General features: G+C 49.5%; 2 protein-coding genes across 2 annotated transcripts in view; one reads left to right on the top strand and one right to left on the bottom strand.

The window, feature by feature from the left end:
• Positions 1–10,040, top strand: part of kifap3a (kinesin-associated protein 3a) — a gene marked incomplete at its 5' end in the record, with an annotated part of 27,028 nt that extends 16,988 nt beyond the window's left edge. Inside the window, 5 exons of the mRNA XM_080532923.1 lie at positions 960–1,058; positions 1,729–1,814; positions 3,368–3,551; positions 4,868–4,958; positions 9,476–10,040. Of these exons, the coding sequence (XP_080389049.1) occupies positions 960–1,058; positions 1,729–1,814; positions 3,368–3,551; positions 4,868–4,958; positions 9,476–9,602 (587 nt within the window). The 3' untranslated portion in view covers positions 9,603–10,040. The remainder of the gene's footprint in view (positions 1–959; positions 1,059–1,728; positions 1,815–3,367; positions 3,552–4,867; positions 4,959–9,475) is intronic.
• Positions 10,041–11,019: 979 nt separating this feature from the next.
• Positions 11,020–22,500, bottom strand: part of niban1a (niban apoptosis regulator 1a) — a 23,368-nt gene continuing 11,887 nt past the window's right edge. The window contains exons 7-14 of the mRNA XM_080550235.1: positions 20,718–20,822; positions 19,580–19,742; positions 18,208–18,395; positions 17,821–17,967; positions 17,444–17,554; positions 15,182–15,289; positions 14,959–15,070; positions 11,020–14,068 (exon numbers count right to left, since the gene is read on the bottom strand). Coding sequence (XP_080406361.1) covers positions 12,084–14,068; positions 14,959–15,070; positions 15,182–15,289; positions 17,444–17,554; positions 17,821–17,967; positions 18,208–18,395; positions 19,580–19,742; positions 20,718–20,822 — 2,919 coding nt within the window. The 3' untranslated portion in view covers positions 11,020–12,083. The remainder of the gene's footprint in view (positions 14,069–14,958; positions 15,071–15,181; positions 15,290–17,443; positions 17,555–17,820; positions 17,968–18,207; positions 18,396–19,579; positions 19,743–20,717; positions 20,823–22,500) is intronic.

Genomic DNA, 22,500 nt, shown 5'->3' with positions numbered 1-22,500 from the left:
GCAACCCTGCCAACCCGTCCACCATAGTAATACGGTTTCTTGATTTCCCATCTATGGGTGCGTTCGTAAACACGCTCTGGAAATCCGATCAGCACTCGCGGAACGCCTCTCGTCCAATCGAACGACTCGGTCGCTCTGTGACATCGAAGCCAGCGTGCGCTCCGGCGCTCTTAGAGCGTGTTTACGAACGCACCCCTAGAAGTTTCTAGCCAGCTAGCTGAAGCTGCTACACACACTAGAGCCATGGCGACCGAACGGCAAGTTAAACAACATACTATAAAAGTGACATTGTTTTACTCATTACTCATACATTTGTTGTCATTCAGTTATACAGTTGTGTTCTTCCCATTGTCATACTCCCGAGCTAAACGAAATGCCTTCCCAACCAGCGAGACTTATAGAAATGACGTTGTTTTATTGATTTTTTAAAAAAAAAGGGTAAAACTGGAAAGAGAAAATAGAAAACTCACATTAATCCCAAACAATTTAACAAACTTCAGTTAACGTAATGTGGAGTCCGTTCATTGATCGATGCTGTCTGTTCAGTTCCCAGTGAGGCGCCCGTTCAGCGCTGGACCCGTTCAGCGCTGGATTTGACGCATGGCATAGCGCGCATCCGTCAAATCATGTTATATTATTATATATTATATAGCTCGCATCTAATCGTATCGGATGAGAAATAGACATTAAATGGCATATATAGGCCGCTACACAACAGTAATCACCGCGACAAACAGCTATATTAGATTTGGAGAAAAAAAAAATATGATTTTGCAAAAAAAAAATTTAATTATATTTTAATATGATGACCGGAATATATCACGTTTGTCCGGTAAATCGAATTCTTCCCGGACACGATGTCCGACGGCAAATTTTTCTAACGGAAACCCTGGTGTGTGTGTGTGTGTGTGTGTGTGTGTCTGTCTGTGTGTGTCTGTGTCTGTGTGTGTGTTCTCCAGCCCAACAGGAGGATGATGAGTTTGTGTGCCAGATCATCTATGTGTTCTACCAGATGGTGTTCCACCAAGCCACCAGGGACGTCATCATCAAAGACACCCGTATCCTCCTCCTCCTCGTCAGTCACCTCACAAATCACCTTGTTTTACCACAAACAAACCTGTAATAGTAGCCTGGGTATTTACGTTACCTCGTAAACGACCCCCAGCACCCCACATTTTACTACTTTATATGTACCTCATCTATGGTAACCCACCATAATAATCTACTGTATCTCACTGTTGCTGTCAATGTGTGCGTGCGTGTTGCCATGGCCTCATATATACTGTTGTCATGTTATAGAGTTGTGGTTTGAGGCGGCATGAGCGAAATTACTCAAATGGCTTGCAGTCCTGTTTTGATAGATGTTTTCTTAGTATATGGAGAATATTACAGAGGGATCCGGGGCCAATTGGTGTGCCTTTGGGGAGAGGCTTTTGCTCTCCGACGTCTCTCATCACAGGAAATGTAAGAGTTGTTCATTTGGCCACAGGGCGACTGTCTCATGTCTCCCGTTCTCCCACAAATGAAAGAGATAAAGCAGAGTATTTCCTCCCCTGCGGTTCTCCCATAGCATACCTAGCCCCCCCCCCCCCCCCCAACTTGATTAAAGACACACTGCTGAGTGATGGGTTGGCGTGGACCCGCGAAATGATCAAAATGAGGTCAAGGGTTTGAGAGAAAGTGTGTCCCTCCCTCCGCCTCTCTACTTCTCCTTGACCCCCTCCACAGAGGCCCCGGCGTACCTCATTGACCTGATGCACGACAAGAACGCCGAAATCCGCAAGGTTTGCGACAACACACTGGACATTATCGCCGTGAGTATCCTCATCCTTTCACCTCTGTAGGACTGTAGTCTGCTGGACGATAAATGTGTGTAGTCTCGGTACGACCTTAATGAACTATTAATTATAGCTAGAGGGCAGAGATGCATCGGAACATACATATCCATCCGTTGTGTATTCACATGTACAAGATTGACTCAGTTCCAGGGTTTTGATTGGTTTTGATTGACATGTGTGGTAAAGTCCCAGCGGTTCTCTGATCTGTGGCAGGCCTGAGATCAGTGTAATTAGCTGTAGATTACACCCTGGCTCTGTAGTGGAGGAGAGGAAGTGTTTCATTGAAATTATCAGTGAGACCTATTAAGCTGTGAACCACATGAAAGGGAGGGGACGGGCTCTGGAGAGTGTCAGGGCTGGACAGGGGAAGTGAGAGAGAACGCAGACCCCTGCACACACACACACACACCTTCACCCACACACCCACACACACACACACACTCAAACACAACCATTACTCTAGAGCTACCTTAGCAGCATGCGCCATAACTGTGTGCGTCGTTGAAACTAACCTCTTTGATCAGTGTGTCCCCCCCCCACCACACACACAAACACACACACAAACACACTATCCCCTCAGAGAGAGAAACTTATTGATGGCTCCTGAGTCAGACAGAAGGTGAATTCATGAGGATATTCTTAGATTCCGCCTTTAAAAAATATATATATATATATATTAAAAAAAAATTTGTCCAGACCAATATTGGAAATGCTCAGAAACACTGTTTTATATCCGCTCCTTCCCCCTGACACGTCATGAGCTCAGCTCAGCTATTCGTGATTGATTATGCCTCGTATCAAAACTTGCACGAGAACGTGCAAGAGAGTAATCGTCCGGGGGAAGTCAGGCGTGTAGTCATTAAGCTACTTACTGTTTGATAAATCTGCACATTGACAAAAAGTGTCACTGCCACTTTGGGTCGTAAGGACGGCCCCCGGGCCCGGCTTGTGACAATGGGCCCGTTTTTTAAGGCCTGGGCCTCGGGTGGCTGTCACACCCAGGGGGATCTGCTCTGCGTCTGGATGATTAATCTGCAGGGTTGTGCGTTCTGAGGCAGAGTGGAGTGGGAGCGGAGCAGCTCAAAGACCGCCTTTATCTCCCCCGCGGCCCCCGCAGAGAAAGGAAAACAGACTCTGTGGTCGTCCTCGGCCAAGCTACACACCGGCCCAGCACTGCACTGGGCGATCCGGGTTTTTATTAGCATCACGCATAGAGGGTGCAAACACACAAGACACACACACAGAGCAGGGCATTGTGGGACACTGTGGAGGATCTCTACCTCCCCGCTGAGATGGACGAATATGGCGGTCAGTGGTCTCCCCCCCCCCCCCCCCCGGTGCTCTGCCTCTGCCTCTCCTAAAGCAGCGGAGGTGGCCTCTGGGTTAAGACTGAGAGTGACTGTGGCTCGCTGAATTGAGAATGATGTGTTGTGTGTGTGTGTGTCTGTGTCTGTGTCTGTGTCTGTGTGTGTGTGTGTGTGTGTGTGTGTGTGTGTGTGTGTGTGTGTGTGAACCTCTCCTCTCTGTAGGAGTATGACGAGGAGTGGGGGAAGAAGATCCAGAGTGAGAAGTTCCGCTGGCACAACTCCCAGTGGCTGGAGATGGTGGAGAACCGGCAGATGGACGACGCCGAGCCCTTCCTCTACGGGGACGACGGGGAACCCTACAACGGAGACATGATACTGGAGAGGCCCGACCTCTTCTACAACGCAGGTATGGAGGGAGAGAAAGAGAGGGGAGGGAGGGCAGGAGGTATGGAGGGGAGGGAGGGCAGGAGGTATGGAGGGGAGGGAGGGCAGGAGGTATGGAGGGGAGGGAGGGCAGGAGGTATGGAGGGAGAGAAAGAGAGGGGAGGGAGGGCAGGAGGTATGGAGGGAGAGAAAGAGAGGGGAGGGAGGGCAGGAGGTATGGAGGGAGAGAAAGAGAGGGGAGGGAGGGCAGGAGGTATGGAGGGAGAGAAAGAGAGGGGAGGGAGGGCAGGAGGTATGGAGGGAGAGAAAGAGAGGGGAGGGAGGGCAGGAGGTATGGAGGGAGAGAAAGAGAGGGGAGGGAGGGCAGGAGGTATGGAGGGAGAGAAAGAGAGGGGAGGGAGGGCAGGAGGTATGGAGGGAGAGAAAGAGAGGGGAGGGAGGGCAGGAGGTATGGAGGGAGAGAAAGAGAGGGGAGGGAGGGCAGGAGGTATGGAGGGAGAGAAAGAGAGGGGAGGGAGGGCAGGAGGTATGGAGGGAGAGAAAGAGAGGGGAGGGAGGGCAGGAGGTATGGAGGGAGAGAAAGAGAGGGGAGGGAGGGCAGGAGGTATGGAGGGAGAGAAAGAGAGGGGAGGGAGGGCAGGAGGTATGGAGGGAGAGAAAGAGAGGGGAGGGAGGGCAGGAGGTATGGAGGGAGAGAAAGAGAGGGGAGGGAGGGAGGGCAGGAGGTATGGAGGGAGGGCAGGAGGTATGGAGGGAGAGAAAGAGAGGGGAGGGAGGGCAGGAGGTATGGAGGGAGAGAAAGAGAGGGGAGGGAGGGCAGGAGGTATGGAGGGAGAGAAAGAGAGGGGAGGGAGGGCAGGAGGTATGGAGGGAGAGAAAGAGAGGGGAGGGAGGGCAGGAGGTATGGAGGGAGAGAAAGAGAGGGGAGGGAGGGCAGGAGGTATGGAGGGAGAGAAAGAGAGGGGAGGGAGGGCAGGAGGTATGGAGGGAGAGAAAGAGAGGGGAGGGAGGGCAGGAGGTATGGAGGGAGAGAAAGAGAGGGGAGGGAGGGCAGGAGGTATGGAGGGAGAGAAAGAGAGGGGAGGGAGGGCAGGAGGTATGGAGGGAGAGAAAGAGAGGGGAGGGAGGGCAGGAGGTATGGAGGGAGAGAAAGAGAGGGGAGGGAGGGCAGGAGGTATGGAGGGAGAGAAAGAGAGGGGAGGGAGGGCAGGAGGTATGGAGGGAGGCAGAGATGGAGAAAGAGAAAAGGGAGAGCTCTTTTGTAGAGCAGGTATGGTATGGAGGGAGGGAGGGATGGAGAGGGAGTGGAAGTGAATATGTTCCTGTCTCTGTGCCCAGATGGAATCATCCCAGCGGACGGAACCATCAGCCCAGAGTTCTTCACAGATTACCAGAACGGAGACATGGGCCAAACGGCTTTCTCTGCCAGGTGAGGTGACACCCCTATCTCACCCTATCTCCACCCTTACCCCCCCCCCCCCCAGGCACGTGCAGCACATGAGCCTCAGCTCTTTAGGAAAGCCTACGGAGAACTCCAGAGGGTCCATGGAGTTATCTGTGTATTTTAAGAGTCTTTCTCAGAGAGTTTGGCTGTGAACGATCACCATGTTAGCAGGGAAGCAAACTGTCTGTCTGTCTGTCTGTCTGTCTGTCTGTCTGTGGGTCTGACCAGGTTCCCAGGTACGAGGACAGATACCCTGTGGCAGGCTAAAGTATCGTTCTCAGTCCCAGCTCCTCAGTGAGCTGTGTTATTCTGCTCTAGTATTCGCTGATCTATGTTATTGAACCAGGGCAGGGCTGAGTCAACAGTCCTCCACTATCCCAGAAGGCATCACTCCACCCTCAACAGCAATACTGAAGCTTGGAGAATAAACACTCCCCTCTCTGCCCCACTGTGGCTCCAATACACCAGCAGCGGGCCGCAGTGAAATACTACCCCATCCAAGGATCTGGGAATCAATAAATGTTATCATAAAAAGAATATTATCCTTTGATTTGAGCAGTATAATTTCAGGTTTTGCTGGCCTAATATGTACAATAATCGCTAATTCTATAGTCCCATCTCGATATGCTGTTAAAATGATGAATAGTCGAGGAAACAGAGAGTTTATTGTGAGTAATTTGTCTTATTTATTATCAAACATCTCCTTGCGTGCGATAAAGCTTGTGTTGAAGGTTTTTTTCCCTGCAAGAGTATGTTTGTGTTGGCTGCCGTTGAGAAGGTCGCTGTGTAGATAGCAGGACTATGTGCTGAATCCACGCCACAGTTATTTCAGCTTTCAGAGCGAGGGATTGAGGGAGGAAAGAGAGGGACGGGGATCGGGGGGGGGGATGCAGAAAGCAAGAGAGAGAGGGAACGGAGAGAGCGAAAGCGAGCTTTTTTCACAGCTCTTTGTAACCGATACCTTTTAAATATACGGAGAGAGCTGGGGGAATTGGAGTCTGTGAGACTGTTTTAATTTGGCCAGTGTACTCTTGAGTGATCCAGGTTAACACAATAATCAAACCCAGCTCCAGAGCTTATTTTAAACTATGTGTGAAACATGGTGTGAATGGGACCTTTTAAATGCTTTTAATACAATCACTGTTATTTGTAGAAATATCATAACGAGCTATTTTATACGAACTATATAAAATGTCTCGTAGTCAGGGTCATTGGAAAGAGCGACTGAACTGAAGAATATTTCCCAGCAGTCTCAGCGGGCGTATAGGATGCTGAGGGTCTTGTATGTGTCACAGTGGAAAGAGAGGTGTCTGGGTTCCACTGGAGGGGTGCGACAGCGTGTGATTGGAGGGTTTCTGACCCCCCCTAAACATGTAGACGGGCGAATCAATGAACGCTTTGAGAGGCTGTCAGAATGTGACAGGGGGAGGGTGAAGGAACGCACAGATACAGAAAAACAGAACGGCGTCGCAATCAGGTGAGAGAGAGAGAGAGAGAGAGAGAGAGAGAGAGAGAGAGAGAGAAAGAGAGGGAGGGAGGTGGGTGTGTGTGTGGAGGAACTTGTGTAGTGGGGAGCTGTAACCTGAGCAGTGACAGGGGGGAGATCAAAGCACAGGGGTGAGCTGCAGCAGCAGGCTGGGTCCAGGCTGGATGAGATGGCAGACAGACAGACAGACAGGCAGACAGGCAGGCAGACAGGCAGGCAGGCAGACAGGCAGACAGACAGACAGGCAGGCAGACAGACAGACAGGCAGACAGACAGACAGACAGGCAGACAGGCAGACAGACAGGCAGGCAGACAGGCAGATGGGGCTGGAGACAGACAGAGAGACAGACAGACAGACAGGTAGGCAGGCGGGCGGGCGGGCATATGGGGCTGGAGGAGACACAGACAGGCAGACAGGCAGGCAAATGTTTGGGGCTGGAGACAGACAGAGGGACAGACAGACAGACAGACAGGCAGGCGTAAGGGGCTGGAGGGTCACAGGAGCAAAGGAAAAGGCCTGATTCTCTTCCTGTGCACCACGCTGTCTATCCAACGTGTCCCTATAATTCACCCTCTGCTCCACAGCGACCTTCAAGGAAGCACACTGGGAGCTGTGGGAACACTGGGGCCCTTTGTCCGATAACCCCACCGCCCCCACCTCTGTTAATATCTCACAACGCACATGTACACACACACACATCCTGAATGAGGTGTCTCACATACGAGGGAGTATAGGAATGACAGTTTGAGGTCAACTGGTCCTCTTTGTTAAAGCCTGTTGGCCTTAGGTCTGAGGTCCAGCTGTGCTCTCACAGGCCCAGACCCAGTGTGTCGTCAGTCAGGCAGACAGGCAGGCAGGTAGACAAACACAGACAGACAGACAGACAGACAGAGGCAGACAGACAGACAGGCAGTCAGCCACTCAGACATGTAGACCGACAGACAGACAAGCAGAGAGGCAGGCAGACAGACAGACAGACAGACAGACAGGCAGACAGGCAGACAGGCAGGCAGGCAGGCAGGCAGTGTGACTCAGAGAGTGTGTGTGTGTTTCTCTGTTTCTCCTAGCCTCCTTTAGCCTGGCTCTGAAATCCCCCCTGACAGCCGTAGCGTGCGGAGAGGAAAAAGACATATTTCTGCCCAGAGAGGGAGGGAGGGAGGAAAGGAGGGAGGGACAAAAGGAGGGAGGGACAGAGGGAGGGAGTTGGGGTGTGTGTGTGTGTGGGGGGGGGGGCATGGGGAAACAGGGAAGGGGAGGAGGGGGGGAGGGGGGGGTATGGTGCGTAACTGATCGCTGGAAGTGATTTGGCTAAAAACAACACGTCATTATGGGTGCTTGCAGGGGCAAAGCAAACAGCTCGTATTTTAAAGGACTAGAGGATGTCGGCCGGCCAGCATCTGTGACTATGTAGCAGTCATAGTAGAGAGAGAGGGAATGAGGGATGGCCAGAGTGGAGGAGAGAGAGAGAGAGTCACGGCGTGGCAGTTTATCCATCACTCCGGCTGCTCTGCACCCACCCCGAGGTATTAACGAGGCGGTCGCGTTGACCGCACAGATTCGGTCTGGGGCCAGCTGTTGGTCAGAGGGAAGACCGTGAAATCAGCCAGCCTTTCCTCCTCTGTATCCACATCCCCATGGTAACTGATTTGTACGCTGCTGCTCCGGGCCCTTTATCATGTCCCAACAGGCCGGAGGAGGGGGGGAGGGAGGGTGGGAGGGAGGGGGGGAGGGAGGGGTCAGGCAGGTTATTCATGCTTGCCTTCAACGTTATATAGCTCTGTTTTGACATCTCCCTGTTTAATAGATTGGCTGCTTCGCTGTTTACGCCTCAAGCAACAATGAGCCCAATTGAGGTTCATTGTTGTGTCAGAAGGAGGTACAGTATTAGGCCTCATTCATTTATTACATTACGTTTTTGGATACTTTTATTTACGTTCCATTCTGCTGGAACAGAACCGTTTCCTCCACTGCTGTTTTCTTGGCGTGTCCTGACGAGTCACCCTGTCCCAGAGCTCCACCTTATGGTGTGATTTAGAACATACCCCCCTGTATATTCCTGTGTGAGAGACTGACCGAGGTGTGTGTGTGTGTGTGTGTGTGTGTGTGTGTGTGTGTGTGTGTGTGTGTGTGTGTGTGTGTGTGTCTGTTTCCCATTCTTTTCTAAAAAACACTGCACTCGATGAGGACATTGTCATATTCACAACCAAGGCCAGATTACAAGTCCTTCCTACCAGACTCAACCTCTCTATTTGGTTTCCCTCCACTCAGGTTCCTCATTGCTTGCACCACACCACAGAACAGGTCACAGAAACACTTTCACATATCTTGAATGGCTGTTATGTTTACAAAGGAATGTATATAGCACGTCATGACAGAATTGTGAGCCTAATAGTAAAGGACATATCACTCCACTTCCCAGTTACAGTGAAAATGTATACACATGCTTGTGTCAATGCATCCATGTTCAATTTCTGTAATGACCAATGTCACTTTTCACAGTTGTCTGCTAACACACCAGATGTTGTTGTTGTTAATGAAGAGTCCAGAGAGGTGTCTGTATTAGAGGTAGCGTGCACCTTTGATATAAGCCTAGAGGAAGCCTTCATGACTAAGGTCATGAAATACCAGCAGCTTGTAGACACCATCTCAGAGCTAGGCTATAGGTGTACGCTATTAGTCTTTATATTTGGCAGTCTTGGACATGTACACAGATTGGTTGTCAGAGGACTACGTCTACTGGGAATGTCCCATGGAGAAGCAAAAAGGCTCAGCAAGTATTGCTCTGTCTCTGCGATTATTGGCAGCCGCCAAATATGGCGGAGACGGTGTTACTTGTACCCGTGAGTCTTGTCCTGTTGTATGTGAAAGACATTGTCCATGTCTGTTTGTGAATGCATCCCATCTGTGCCTTCAGTATTTGTGTCCTTGTATACTTGTTTCTATGTGGACAGAAATAAATGATTAAAATGTGTGTGTGTGTGTGCATATTTGTTTGTGTGTTTCCCCCCCCTGCAGCTCCATGATGATAGACGGTTTTGGCCAGTCAACGGTGACCCCCGGAGTGCGGCCCGCCACGGCCTACGGTTACCGGCCAGACGAGCAGTTCTTCTACGGCTACGGTCACGGTGGAGCCTCCCGGTAGTCATGGATACGACCTCCACGACTCCAGTCAGGAGCGACTAAGGAGACATGCTCAACCTGCATCCCATTAACCCTAACCCTAACCAAACCCCTAAGCCGGAACACATTTGAACCAATGTGGTTTGCAGGTCAGGTGTGTCTCCTTAGCCTCTCCCTCCCCAGTCAGACTGCAGGGTCCATGGGTCCTCTACCTGACCCTGGCCTCCACACCCCACAGCTGCACCGTCATGAGGGGATGTATCAACACTACTGTGTCTCCACAAGTGCTCTCTAGAAGCTAGGTCACGGTCTTGTCGTCGCTGTTTTACTGAATGTGAGCCGAGAATTCAACGTTTAAAAAGTTACCTAAAAGTGATGTTGTTTGCAGGAACATTGTTTTACTTTACTGAGGCCAGTGTGAAATCTCATCGCTAAACAAAATGTGATTTTAAGTACGGTAGTAGAAATAGTCTATTTCACTTTTACATATGAACACTTCCACTACGTATAGGATGTAAAACATGCATGACATTTTCGGATATTTCTTTTCACCACTAGAATAATATATAATAATAATAATAATAATAATAATATACACTCACTGAATATTATTATTACCACAGGAATCCCTTGTGTCTATCCGGGGAGGCTAGTGGAGGTAGAAATCGGAGGATTGGCTCATTGTAAAGCATGGAACAGAATTCAGAACCATTCTTCATTCCGTTCCATGCCATGACAATGAGCCCCGTCCTCTGATTTCTACCTCCGCCAGCCTCCCCAGTTATCTAATGACCGCTGGGATATGGTTAGTCATATTAGTCCTCCTGTACACTAGTTGCATGCTGTTACAGTAGTTTTTATAATGGGACCTAGCTATTACTTGAGACTGACAGAAGATGTTGTCTACCGTCTCTGGCTTTGCCTTTACACACTTATACAAACTCTTTCTTTCTCTTACACACACACACACACACACACACACACACACACACACACACACACACACACAAACAAGTTGAGAACACTGGAAACAAACTGTGTGTGAAATCAGGCAATGCATTGCCTATGAACTTATTTTGATTGTAATATGATAAGAAAATATCGGCAGCCTCTTACTTTGCCTTTTGTTTTTGTGTACAAACTTCTAGGAATTCTGCTTGTTTACTTTATGTTTTTTTTAAGTTGAACTTATTTAACCTTTTCTTATGTGCCTGGAGCTCATTTGATCTACTGTAATATTTAACAGCCGTTATCTGTGGTGCAATATATGAAATAAAGTGTTGAAGACTGACCCTGTGGTGACTTTTATTTGGAACACTGAATTACTTGTTTATACTAATGAATAAATTGTCTTTACTAGTTTTGTCGATCATAAACTTAACAGCTACATGAAACGCAGAAGTAAATGTTGCATTAGTTTTATAGTCAAATAACCGGATTTATTATTTTGTTTATTTTTCCAACACACACTAGCAGTGGACGGGTGGTTGAGTGTGTTAAACTTCATACAGTAGTATAGTTTCAGACGCTTCTACAATCACGAAGGGGCAATTCTCATGGATACACACTACATCACAAACATGAATCTGCATAGATCCTATTCAAATCACGGTAGTGTGAAAAACAACGTTTGGAAACAGACAGGCACTTGATGGTGTTGTTGCAATTCCAGCACAGCTACGGGGGAATTTCTGGGATAGTCGGTGGACCAGTCTCCATGGCAACCACACCATTTGGAAAGAGGTTTTCATACTTCATCCTGGAAACAACATGTAAGGCACTTGGAAAGAACGCTTGACGTTCAATCATTCTGCGTCTGGAGGAGTATCATAGGCACACTTGGCTTGACTACTTGGTTGGTTGACTTTGAATATTTTCCCAACACACAACCGATGAGAAAATCCTTCGGCAAATTAAAATAGACAGACAGATGATTAGAAAGTCCCTCGACCAGGGTAGAACCTTGCCATTGCTACCCCTATACAGTTACAGTCTATGGCAGTGCTCTTGATATAAACATTAAACAAAACAAAACAAAGAACTAAAATCAGCATAGTAAACTTTCAAAACCATTTAAGAAAGTACACATAACAATTATGTACGGTACTGTAAAAACAATAAAGATATATAAAACTAGACAAGTGAAGAAAGAGATTTTCCCTCACACATACCAAATTGAATTTCTTTTTCTTGGTCCTTATTGTGGTAGTTAACACTTCCAAATGCAGTTATGCACAGATACATTTAACCAAAGTCTCACAAACACCATAGACTGATTATACAACTTTTCACATTCTTATTTATCCATTACAGATTTATGGAAGCTTGTGTAACTCAATCTGAGTTCAAAGTTTGTGCTGAAAAGTGAGGGTAGTCCATCCATCACATTTCAGGTCTGCCTTGATTTGTATGAATTGGGGGTCCTTGCTTTTCTTCACCTCTGATCCTCTCCTCTTATTCTCAGTGTGTTTGTAATCAGGCACCTCTCTGACCTAGCCCGCTCTCATACGGTGTCATCGTCAGGGTAACGCTGGACCATCTCCTCCACCTCGAAGACCTCCACCACCAGGTCACGGATCTCCTGGATACAGTCCAGGGCCTTAGGGCTAGGCTCCTGCTCCCCAGCCTGTGGGACCTCGTTGGTGGGCGCAGAGAGAGAGGCCTGGGTGTCTGATACCAGCTCTGGAGCCTCCAAATTTACACTGGCTGCTGAGACTACAGTGGGATCAGCCTCTGTGGCGATGTTGTTGCTAGGGCCAGCCGCTCCGTCGATGCCTCCTGTTGCCGCGGGTAGAGGGGCGTCGGCATGAGTGACGGGGCTACCCTCTGGTACTCCTGCAGTGGGCTCGGCGCTGACCGACGACTCGCTCGCGCTCACCTCCAGGTCAGAGGTGCTGACCTCGTCTCCGCCGCTCTGTGACACTTTGACCTCCTCAGACTCCACTCTGATCTCCCCTGTGACGTCATCACTAGGGGACTCAATGTCTGAGGGGGGGGATGACTTGCTCTCTGCAGAGAGCTCTCCCGGGGAGGGGGACGATGAGACAGTTACAGGCTCCTCAGATTTGGTCTCTGCAGCAAGGCCGAGATCTGCTTGGGGTGGCGCAGTTACCGTTTGCCCTCCACTAGAGGGCAGTGCATCACTGTCAGTGTCAGGGCTGCTCCCACTCTCTGTCCCTACAGCAGCTGTAGTCACATCAGTGGAAGCCATGCTTTCTGCTACTGTATCCTCAACTGGAACAGACTCGACGACAGACTCAGAGGCAGGAGAGGGGACATGGACAGCCTCGTGGCTGGGGGCAGACTCAGACTCAGGGACAGAAGATGTGGCAGTGGGGACAGGGACGGGCTCAGGGCTGGGGGCAGGGGCACCGCTGGGGGTGGGAACAGGGCTGGGGGCAGCCTCAGATTCAGAGCTGGGGGATTGGACGGATGGGGTAGGGGCGGAATCAGATCCAGGGGCAGGGGCCTCACTCTGAGCTACTGTAGCTGCTGTGTGCGTCTCTGTCCTCCCCTCCACACTGTCTCCAGGACGGGGTGTTTCTGCCTCCACTGGTGTGGGGCTCTCTGTGCTCTGTGTCTCTGGTAAGATGGGTGACTCTGCTTTCTGTAGTTCAACTGTGGTGGCTGCTTCTACATTCACAGTCTCTGTGGCGATTGGTCTCTGAGTGACTGAGTCCACTGTGGCTGTCTCTGTTGGGGCAGGTGTATCTACTGCGGCGGCTTCAGTTGGGGCAGGGGTATCTACTGCAGCGGCTTCAGTTGGGGCAGGGGTATCTACTGCAGCGGCTTCAGTTGGGGCAGGGGTATCTACTGCAGCGGCTTCAGTTGGGGCAGGGGTATCTACTGCAGCGGCTTCAGTTGGGGCAGGGGTATCTACTGCAGTGGCTTCAGTTGGGGCAGGGGTGTCTCTGTTAGCTGTTTCAGTTGGGGCAGGGGTGCCTCTGTTAGCTGTTTCAGTTGGGGCAGGGGTGTCTCCGTTAGCTGTTTCAGTTGGGGCAGGGGTGTCTCCTTTAGCTGTTTCAGTTGGGGCAGGGGTGTCTCCGTTAGCTGTTTCAGTTGGGGCATGTGTAGCCTCTGTCGGTGTCTCAACCGCTACAGAAGCCACTGTCTGTTGTGCTTCAGTAACACCGGGAGTCGCCTCCACTTCCTCTACCTCCTCTACCTTCTCTACCTTCTCGATCTTCTTTACGACAGGCACTACGACGGCCACCTCATCTGTCTCCGTCTGGTGTGACCCCTCCTCCACGTTGTCCTTCTGTCCCTCCACCACCACCGCCCCACCGGGGATGTCCCCCCCTCCAGCGACCGTCTTGGCCTGGCCGTTGTTCAGGAGAGGGGAGGCGGGGTGGGACTGGGCCGGGGATCCCACCCCCCTGGCCGGGCTGCTGGGGGGGGTGGAGAGGCTGGAGCGGCTGGACTGGCTCAGGAGGTCCCTGCTGTCTGTGAACAGGTTGTGCTTCTTCAGACTGGCCGCCTCCGTCACCACTGCAGAGCAACACAGAGTCATGTTAGTTAAGGCCAATGCACACGGCGTGCGATTTTGTCGCACCGCCGTATTCGATTCCATTGTTTTGAATGAGAACCCAATGAGACAATGCACACGGCGTGCGATGCGATATTGTCGCACGACAACATTCGATTCTCCATTCACATTCATTCATTCATTGGTGTGAATTGAGAATCTAATGTTGTCGTGCGACAAAATCGCAAGCCGTGTGCATTGGGCTTTAGGGTCGTCCCTCATTTATCATCAGAATAATACAGGCATAGCGATAGTCAGGGGGTATCTCTCTTTCTGGAACATACTGTACTTTGTTGTAACATGAAACGAGAGCGTTCTATAAGGAAGAGTTCTTTTGCATTATACATTACATTATTTAATTACATTAAAGGAGCATGTTGCCAGGCAACCAGTTGTTCGTCCGATAAAAAAAAAACAATATTGGTTGAAAGTAAAACCAAGCTACAGTATATGGAAATATTTGAAGCTCATTGATGCCACTCTTCTGACCACTCTGCTGGAAATCCTAGAAATGTCCGTGAACTCAGAATAATGGAATAATCAAAGTACTACAGACGATCTGTAATTGACCTATCGTGAGCTTAGAATTATAAGGTTCTATCTCCGTTTAGGGTAGTTCAGAGATATTGAGCGTCAACGTTTTTACATTCCATTACGTTTTGTGAGATGGAACCTTTGTATTTTATTAATTACTAACTCAAAAATGTCAACATTTTAAAAATAACACCACACAGGCTTTAATAAACACCTAATGGATCAGATGATGTAAAAAACTACATTTTGACCAAAAATGGAGATAGAACCTTATAATTCTAACGTCACGCTATGCCTACCATGGCGGAGGGTGACCTACCTTTGCTGATTTCCTTGTCCAGAGTCTGCAGCAGGATGCCCTCATAGATATTCTCCACATGGACGAAGTTGGTGTAGTCAGCAAAGATGAACTGTTCAAGACCCTGCAGCTCCTATGGACAGACAGACATTTCCATACACTCAGGTTTTCCAACAGACATGACATTTTGTGTGTGTGTGCGTCTGTGTGTGTGTCTGTGTGTGTCTACTGGATTAAGACTCACGGTTTTGCAAGTGGGGGCCAGGTTCTTCTTGATGAAGGGCAGAGTGATGCCAACCAGAGCCTCCTGGAAGATCCTTTTCCTCACTGTGCTGCTATCATAGTCATATTGCTGCAGAACACACAGAGAGGAGGGCACAATCAGTGTATGTGTGTATGTGTGTGTGTGCGTGCGTGCGTGTGTGTGTGCGTGTGTGTGTGTGTGTGTGTATATCAGCACATGGCTTCCAGAAGGGGCAGCAGCTGAGTGGCAGCCAGATGGACCAACTGTGTCAGGACTAGGGACAGATGAACTCAAACAGGTATGGAGTCTTTCTCTCTCTCTCGTTTTCTCCTTGTTTTCATAAGTGATCCTATCCTCCCTCTACCCATCGCTTTGTCTTCAATGCCTTTGGTCTTCCCTTTTTCCTCATGCACGTACTTCCCTCTTCTCATCTCTCCCATTCTCTCCCTCCTCTTCCCATCATCCGTCACCCATTTTGTGTGTGTGTGTGTGTGTGTGTGTGTGTGTGTGTGTGTGTGAGTGTGCGTGTGTGTGTGTGTGTGTATGTGTATGTGCCTGTGTATACACTCTTTAAGGTAGTGGGCACTGGGCAGTGCCTCTCTCTCTCTCTTTCCCTCTTTCTCTCTCTTTCCCTCTTTCTCTCTCTCTCTCTCTCTCTCTCTCCCTCTAATTGGCAGGAGTGGCTTCAGGTGTGTGTTTTGTCCGGCTGTTCACTATTACCTCATCGTTAGCCCTGCATAAAGACCCGTTCCAGCCTTCACTTCTCTGCCAGATAGTAGTTTCAGCTTACCGTAAAGATACGCTTCCAGCTCCCCTACCTATTTACTACCCTGCCTGTACCTGCCTCCTACTTACCCCTGTTTTGCCTTTACCCCCCAGTACCCCTACCGGACTCCTGCTACCTGCCCTCCTGCCTGCCTGCCCTACCTGCCCTCTTGCCTGCCTGCCCTACCTGCCCTCCTCCTACCTGCCTGCCTGCCCTACCTGCCCTCCTGCCTGCCTGTCCTACCTGCCCTCTTGCCTGCCTGCCCTACCGGCCTGACCCCTGCCTGCCTAACGACTACTCTTCCTGCCTAAGCCCCTGCCTGCAGACTACCCCTCCTGCCTAACCCCCCTGCCTGCCTGCTGACTACGCCCCCCTGCCTGACCCCCCGCTTGCCCTACGACCATTCTCTGCCTACTCCCTAAAACTTTCCTTGATAACATGAACCCTGTCTGACAGCGTATGAAACCTCGTCTCGTCCTGTTTGTCCTGTTGCGTTTCCCGTAGTTGTTTTTCCGGGTTCAGAGCACGCTGGCGTCCGCGTTGTGACTGCCGCTTCTGCTTCCCGGTCCTGTCTTGTCTTTTTGTATCCTGTCTTTTTGTATCCTGTCCTGTCTTTTTGTATCCTGTCTTTTTGTATCCTGTCCTATCCTTTTTGTATCCTGTCCCGCCGGCCTCCGCTGCCTTCCCCCCCGCCATCTTCCGCCTCTCACCGCCTTCACTACCGGACTGCAGTACTCACCGCCTTCACTACCGGACTGCAGTACTCACCGCCTTCACTACCGGACTGCAGTACTCACCGCCTTCACTACCGGACTGCAGTACTCACCGCCTCATCGTTCCTGTCCCCCGGCTCTGTGTTGCCGACCGACCCGCTGCGCGCCGCTCTCAGACATCGCTGGCCTGGCCGTGCCGTGCTACTACCCTCGTCCCGGGAGGTAGCCACCGCTCCCTCCCCGGCTCGGGGGTTGCCATCTCCGCAGGTGAGTGTCGGTCCTTCCCAGCCTTCACTCACTGCTGCGCGATTTGGTCGCTGGCATGGCACGGCTAGGCTGGCCGGCCGCGCGGGTTCGGTCCCAGGCTGGCAATACTGATGACAACGGCAACGGCGGCACCGCGCTGTCGCTCTGGTTCACTGCCTGTCGTTTTGCCCTGGACTCCCGGCCATCTCACCTACCCCCCACCTCCCCCTGCCCTTCTCTCGTCTCACCTACACTCACTGAACCACAACCATCGCCTCACTGCTGCTGCTGCCACCAAGGCAGGCATTCTCCGCTGCCGCCGCCACATCCATCGAGGCTCCCAGCAACATCAACACCGGACTCTACACCACCCCTCCCCGTTCGCTGACTCTGTGTTTCATATTACTTGTTGTTGTTACTTGTTGTTTTTGTGTTTCCCCATGTGTATCCTATTGTCAGCGTCTTTGAGCCTTGGAAAAGCGCTATATAAATAAATAATAATATTATTATTAAAGGTGAATTGGATGAGCAGCTCACCTTCAGCACCCTGTGCTTGGCCTTCTCCATGGCAGAGCCTGCATTGCCTGGGTTGTCCTGGATGGCCTTGTAGAGGAGCAGCTCAAACGTGTACGCTGCATTCTCCATCAGCTGAACACCAATGAAACAAGGAATGTATAGGTGCTTGGCGCTAAAATAATCAGCCCACACACACATATGCAGCCAACAGTCAGTCGACTGTAAAATCTGCTGTGATCATCATCAACAGAGACTGCGAAGTAAACTTGTGCGTGTGTGCGTGCGTGTGTGTGTGTGTGTGCTGTGTGTTGTTTACCTCTTGTTGGTCTGTGTGTGTGTGTGTGTTAGAGCGTGTGTGTGCGTGTGTGCGTGTGTGTGTGTCAGTGTGGTTAGCCTACCTGCTGTATGTCTATCTGGGCGCTGTGGACCAGGCTGCCGATGTTGGAGAAACCAAAGCGTTCCTGCAGGTGGTGCAGCTGTTCGTGTAGAGCCGCTACCCTCTGGTAACAGCTCAGAAGGTTAGGCTTACTCAGCTTGTCCAGGGCCTAGAGAGAGGGAGGGAGGGAGGGAGGGAGTGAGGGAAGGAGAAAGGGAAGGGAAGGGGTGAGCGGTAAAATGGGTAATAGATAATGGGAAGAGGAAGGAGAGAATGGGAGAGATGAGAAGAGGGAAGTCCATGAGGAAAAAAGGGAAGACCAAAGGCAAGAGAACGCGAGGGGGTAGAGGGGGAAAAGGATGGAGAACAAGGAGAAGACGAGAGAGAGAGAAAGAGAAAGACTCCATACCTGTTTGAGCTCGTCTGTAACCCCGCTGTCCTGGAAGTCCTGACACAGTTGGTCCATCTGGCTGCCGCTCAGCTGCTGCGCCTCCTGGAAGCCCGTGCTGACGGGTCCCATCAGCTCCTCTAGCACAGAGGCCAGGTACGGATGAACGCTCTCCGAACAGAACTTCTCCGCAGGCTCTGAAACACTAGCTACAAGCAGGAGAGGGAGGACTTTAGATGACCCGTCATTTGAAGGAATTCGTGAAAGGGTCCATCATGGATGCTGAATGGGTGGTATTTTTTTCTTGTGTGGAAAAGAGTGAGGTGGTTCAGTTCAGTTCTCTGGTACGACTCCTCCTGTAAACGCTATGGTTATGAGACTAAATACTGCACAAATATGCCATAGGCTGGCTGGCTGGCTGGCTGGCTGTCTGGCTGTCTGGCTGTCTGGCTGTCTGTCTGGCTGGCTGGCTGGCTGGCTGGGTGGCTGGCTGGCTGTCCTGGCAGAAACAATGGCTCAGTGAGTCAGCTGAGTATCCATTTCAACACCAGTGAACAGAACAGAAGGGCTAGGTGTAGGAGTGGACTCATCTCTCGCATAACAATGACCTTACTCATAGAGCCACACCCTGCCGCTGGCCCCGAGGTCCCTTACAATCACACACATCCAGATAACACACAGGCACACACACACACACACACACACACACAAACCTAATTTGCAGACTGTCTTGCTTGTTACATGACATTTCATACTCATTTCACACTTGACATGATATCATGTCAAGCCATGTCAAGGATTGTGCTTGTAGGACACCTTTCCTTTCATTGGAAAAGGCCCTGGGCGTGGCCTGAGCTCAGCTGATACAACAATGAAACACTAACACACAACCCAGAGGCAGGTCCCTCACACACACACAAATCCCAGTGGAATGTTGCAAATCTTCTGGCTGACTGTCAGCCTCTTTGTCCTGTAATGTGTGTGAGTAGCGCAGGCCTATTGTTAACTCCCTCCTCCTCTGGGCCGGTGAGTGAGGGTGGTGAGTGTGTGGAAGGCTATTGAGCTGAGTTGGTGCGTAAATGTCACAGCAATGACTTTCATTAGTCGGCATCTCGTGACGTTAGAATTATAAGGTTCTATCTCAATTTTTGTCCAAATTGAGTTTTTTACATAATCTGATCCATTAGGTGTTTATTAATGCCTGTGTGGGGTTATTTTAAAATGTTGACATCTCACGAAACATAATGGAATTTAAAAATGTTGACGCTCAATATCTCTGAACTACCCTAAACGGAGATAGAACCTTATCATTCTAAACTCACGATCTGTGTCCGTCCGTTCTTTCTTACTTTCATGCTTGTCTGGAGGTCCGTTAGTTAGTTAGTCCCTTTACCTCTGAGCTTGCCCTCCAGGAAGGTTCTGGAGCTGAGGATCTGGTCCAGGTCAGAGCGGATCAGCACCTCCTGCTGGCGGGCGGCAACCCTGCACTCCTCCTTCAGGGCGGACAGCCCCTCCAACAGACGCTCCTGGACCAGGATGTAGGCTGCCTCCACCGTCTACTCAGGAGAGAGAGAGAGGAGTCAAGGGGATGTGTGTGTGTGTGTGTGTGTGTGTGTGTGTGTGTGTGTGTGTGTGTGTGTGCGTGTGTGTGTGTGTATGTGTGTGTGTGTGTGTGTGTGTGTGTGTGGGGTGGGGGGGAGCTGATCATCACCAACACCTGAATATATACACACAAACATATATACAGTACCAGTCAAAAGTTTGGACACACTTTCCCATTCAATTGAAAATATTCACATACATACATAATACATATATCAATTTGCATATCACACTATAGACTTTGTATTCCTTCGTAGTAACGATACCACCATAATTTGTGTACTATTAACATTGCTTAATACTCAATGTACATTCACTGAGGTACAGTGTTGTCATGTGGAACGGTAAACCTATGGTAAAGCCTGCATGTGTGATATAGATACTGATGGCAATTGACATACATACATATGGAAGGTTACAAGTTTAGAGGCACAGCAGCTGACCCTTACAGATGAGTCAGTAAGGCATTTAGGATCTCATGAAATGTCCCCAAACTGAATAACACATGCACGAGGCCTGTGATCCATGTGACAATGCTGTACTCAGCTCAGTATAAGATTAATGAAGATGATATATGAGATTAATAATAATAATAATAATTAAAATAATACATTCAACTTATATAGAGCTTTTCTAGACACTCAAAGACGCTTTACAAACTGAAAAGATTTAGTAAAATAAAAAGAAACCCCAAAAATAGATAAAAGAAAGTAGCCTATTAGGGGTCTAATTCATTTTTAGATGACTAAATCTAAATGTCTTTTGTAGGACATGTGATACACTTATTCCTAGACTAAAATGCCACGCTGTACTGGGTGAATACAGGAGGATCATGTGATTGGGAAATGATGCCAAAAAGTGCCTTAAAAGTTTGGGTCAGATTCCAGTTGTGAGTAGGAGTAGCATGTAAACGGAGAACAGTAACTCACAGCGAACCACACTCTCTTCCTCTCCGTCTTCTTGGCCTTCAGTCGAGGGAGCATATCCTTCTCCAGAGATGGCAACAGCTCCTCCATAACCAGGTTGGCCAATACCTGGAGGCAAACACCCACACACACACATACACACACACATACACAGACGCAGGCACGCAGGCACACACACACACACACACACACACACACACACACACAGGCATGCGGGCACGCACGCAAACACACACATACACAGACACAGGCACGCAGGCACACACACACACACACACAGACACACACACACACACACATCGTTATGATGAATTATGATGAATTAGTAAACTTCACTCCAACTAGGCTTATTATCATGACATTCTGCTGCCCTAGCCTCTACAGCAGGGGAGGCTGGTGGAGGTAGAAATCAAACGACAGGCCTATTGTATTGCATGGAATGGAACGAGGAATCAAACACACATGTCTGATGGCCTGGGCTGGTCCAGTGGTCTGGCACCATGGCCTGGGTTAGGCATGGGTTAGAATCCAGCCTGTGCCCTGCTGACATATCCTCTCCTCCTTGCTCTCTTGTCTTTCTCTACTATCTCTATCCAATTAAATTTAAAAAAAAAGTGTGTTTGATACCATTCCTCCATACCATTCTGTTCCATGCATGACTTCTATTCTGAAAAATGTAAATAAATGTCAAAGTTGTCGAAAATGTATGACACACTCGCAAGTCAAGCCAAAGCATTGCAATGCAATGGATTGGGTGAGTAATCCCCACTACTCTACACTAACGAGGTAGTAGTGGGGATTACTCACCCAATCCATTGAATTGCTATATTTTGGCTTGACTAGCGAGTGTGTAATAGATTTTTTATTTATTTCTTTACTTCAAATATATTAACATTTTTCAGAATAAAGGTCCAAACATTTGGTCTGTTGCCGACTTGTTCCCGCCTTTCCCCAGCTGCTGTCACAAATAAAGGCTACTGATAATTCAAACATTAGCTCATTAGATGAGCATAAATTACATGGTGAAGCCACACAGCAAATCTCTCTGTCTGCGATGTCTCTGTTCACGGCATTGCATACATTCCATGCAGTGTTTCGCTATGACGTTTGGGTGAGTGAGGTGCGGCATATCTCTTACCGCATCCCCCCCCTCCCACACACACACACACACACACACACACACACAGACATAGGCCTAATATAAAACCCCTATAAACCCAACTGTGACAGCGAGGAGAGGTGTGTGAGCGTGATAGGACAATGGCAGCTTAACAGGGGTTGTTTCCTGCAGCTCTAGCTGAACTTCCTGATAGACAAACCAGTCATCAAAAACACCACATGGTCACACAATGGGCCAATGATACTGTCAGCTACTAAAGAGATGGGCATTCCTACAACACCTTTAAAAAAGAGAGGGGGGGGGGGGGGGGGGGGGGGGGGGGAAACGAAAGAGAGAGCAAGAGAAAGAGAGAGAGAGTGAGCGAAAGAGAGAGAGGAGGAGGGGGGATAGAGAGCAAACACAACCTGGCCCTCTCATTACTGAAGGTTGTGATCTGAACAAACAACAGTTGTGTCTCCTGTGTTTTCTCAAGACAGAACAAATTAATTCTCCACTTCTGAGTTAAGGTGATGTCATCTGAATAGGTGTCTGCAGGAGGAATGATGAATGAGCCTTTCATGCTGTACACATCACTGCATTCCTCCTTTGTCTTTTATTAATAGATAATCACACCACGACCATGAGTCATGAAGTCCCATGAGTCTATTATACCGTAATGTACAGTAG

This window comes from Nansenia antarctica, assembly GCF_963989245.1.
Source record: "Nansenia antarctica genome assembly, chromosome: 1".
Classification (NCBI taxonomy): Eukaryota; Metazoa; Chordata; class Actinopteri; order Argentiniformes; family Microstomatidae; genus Nansenia; species Nansenia antarctica.
This window is presented reverse-complemented; position numbering and strand designations above follow the sequence as displayed.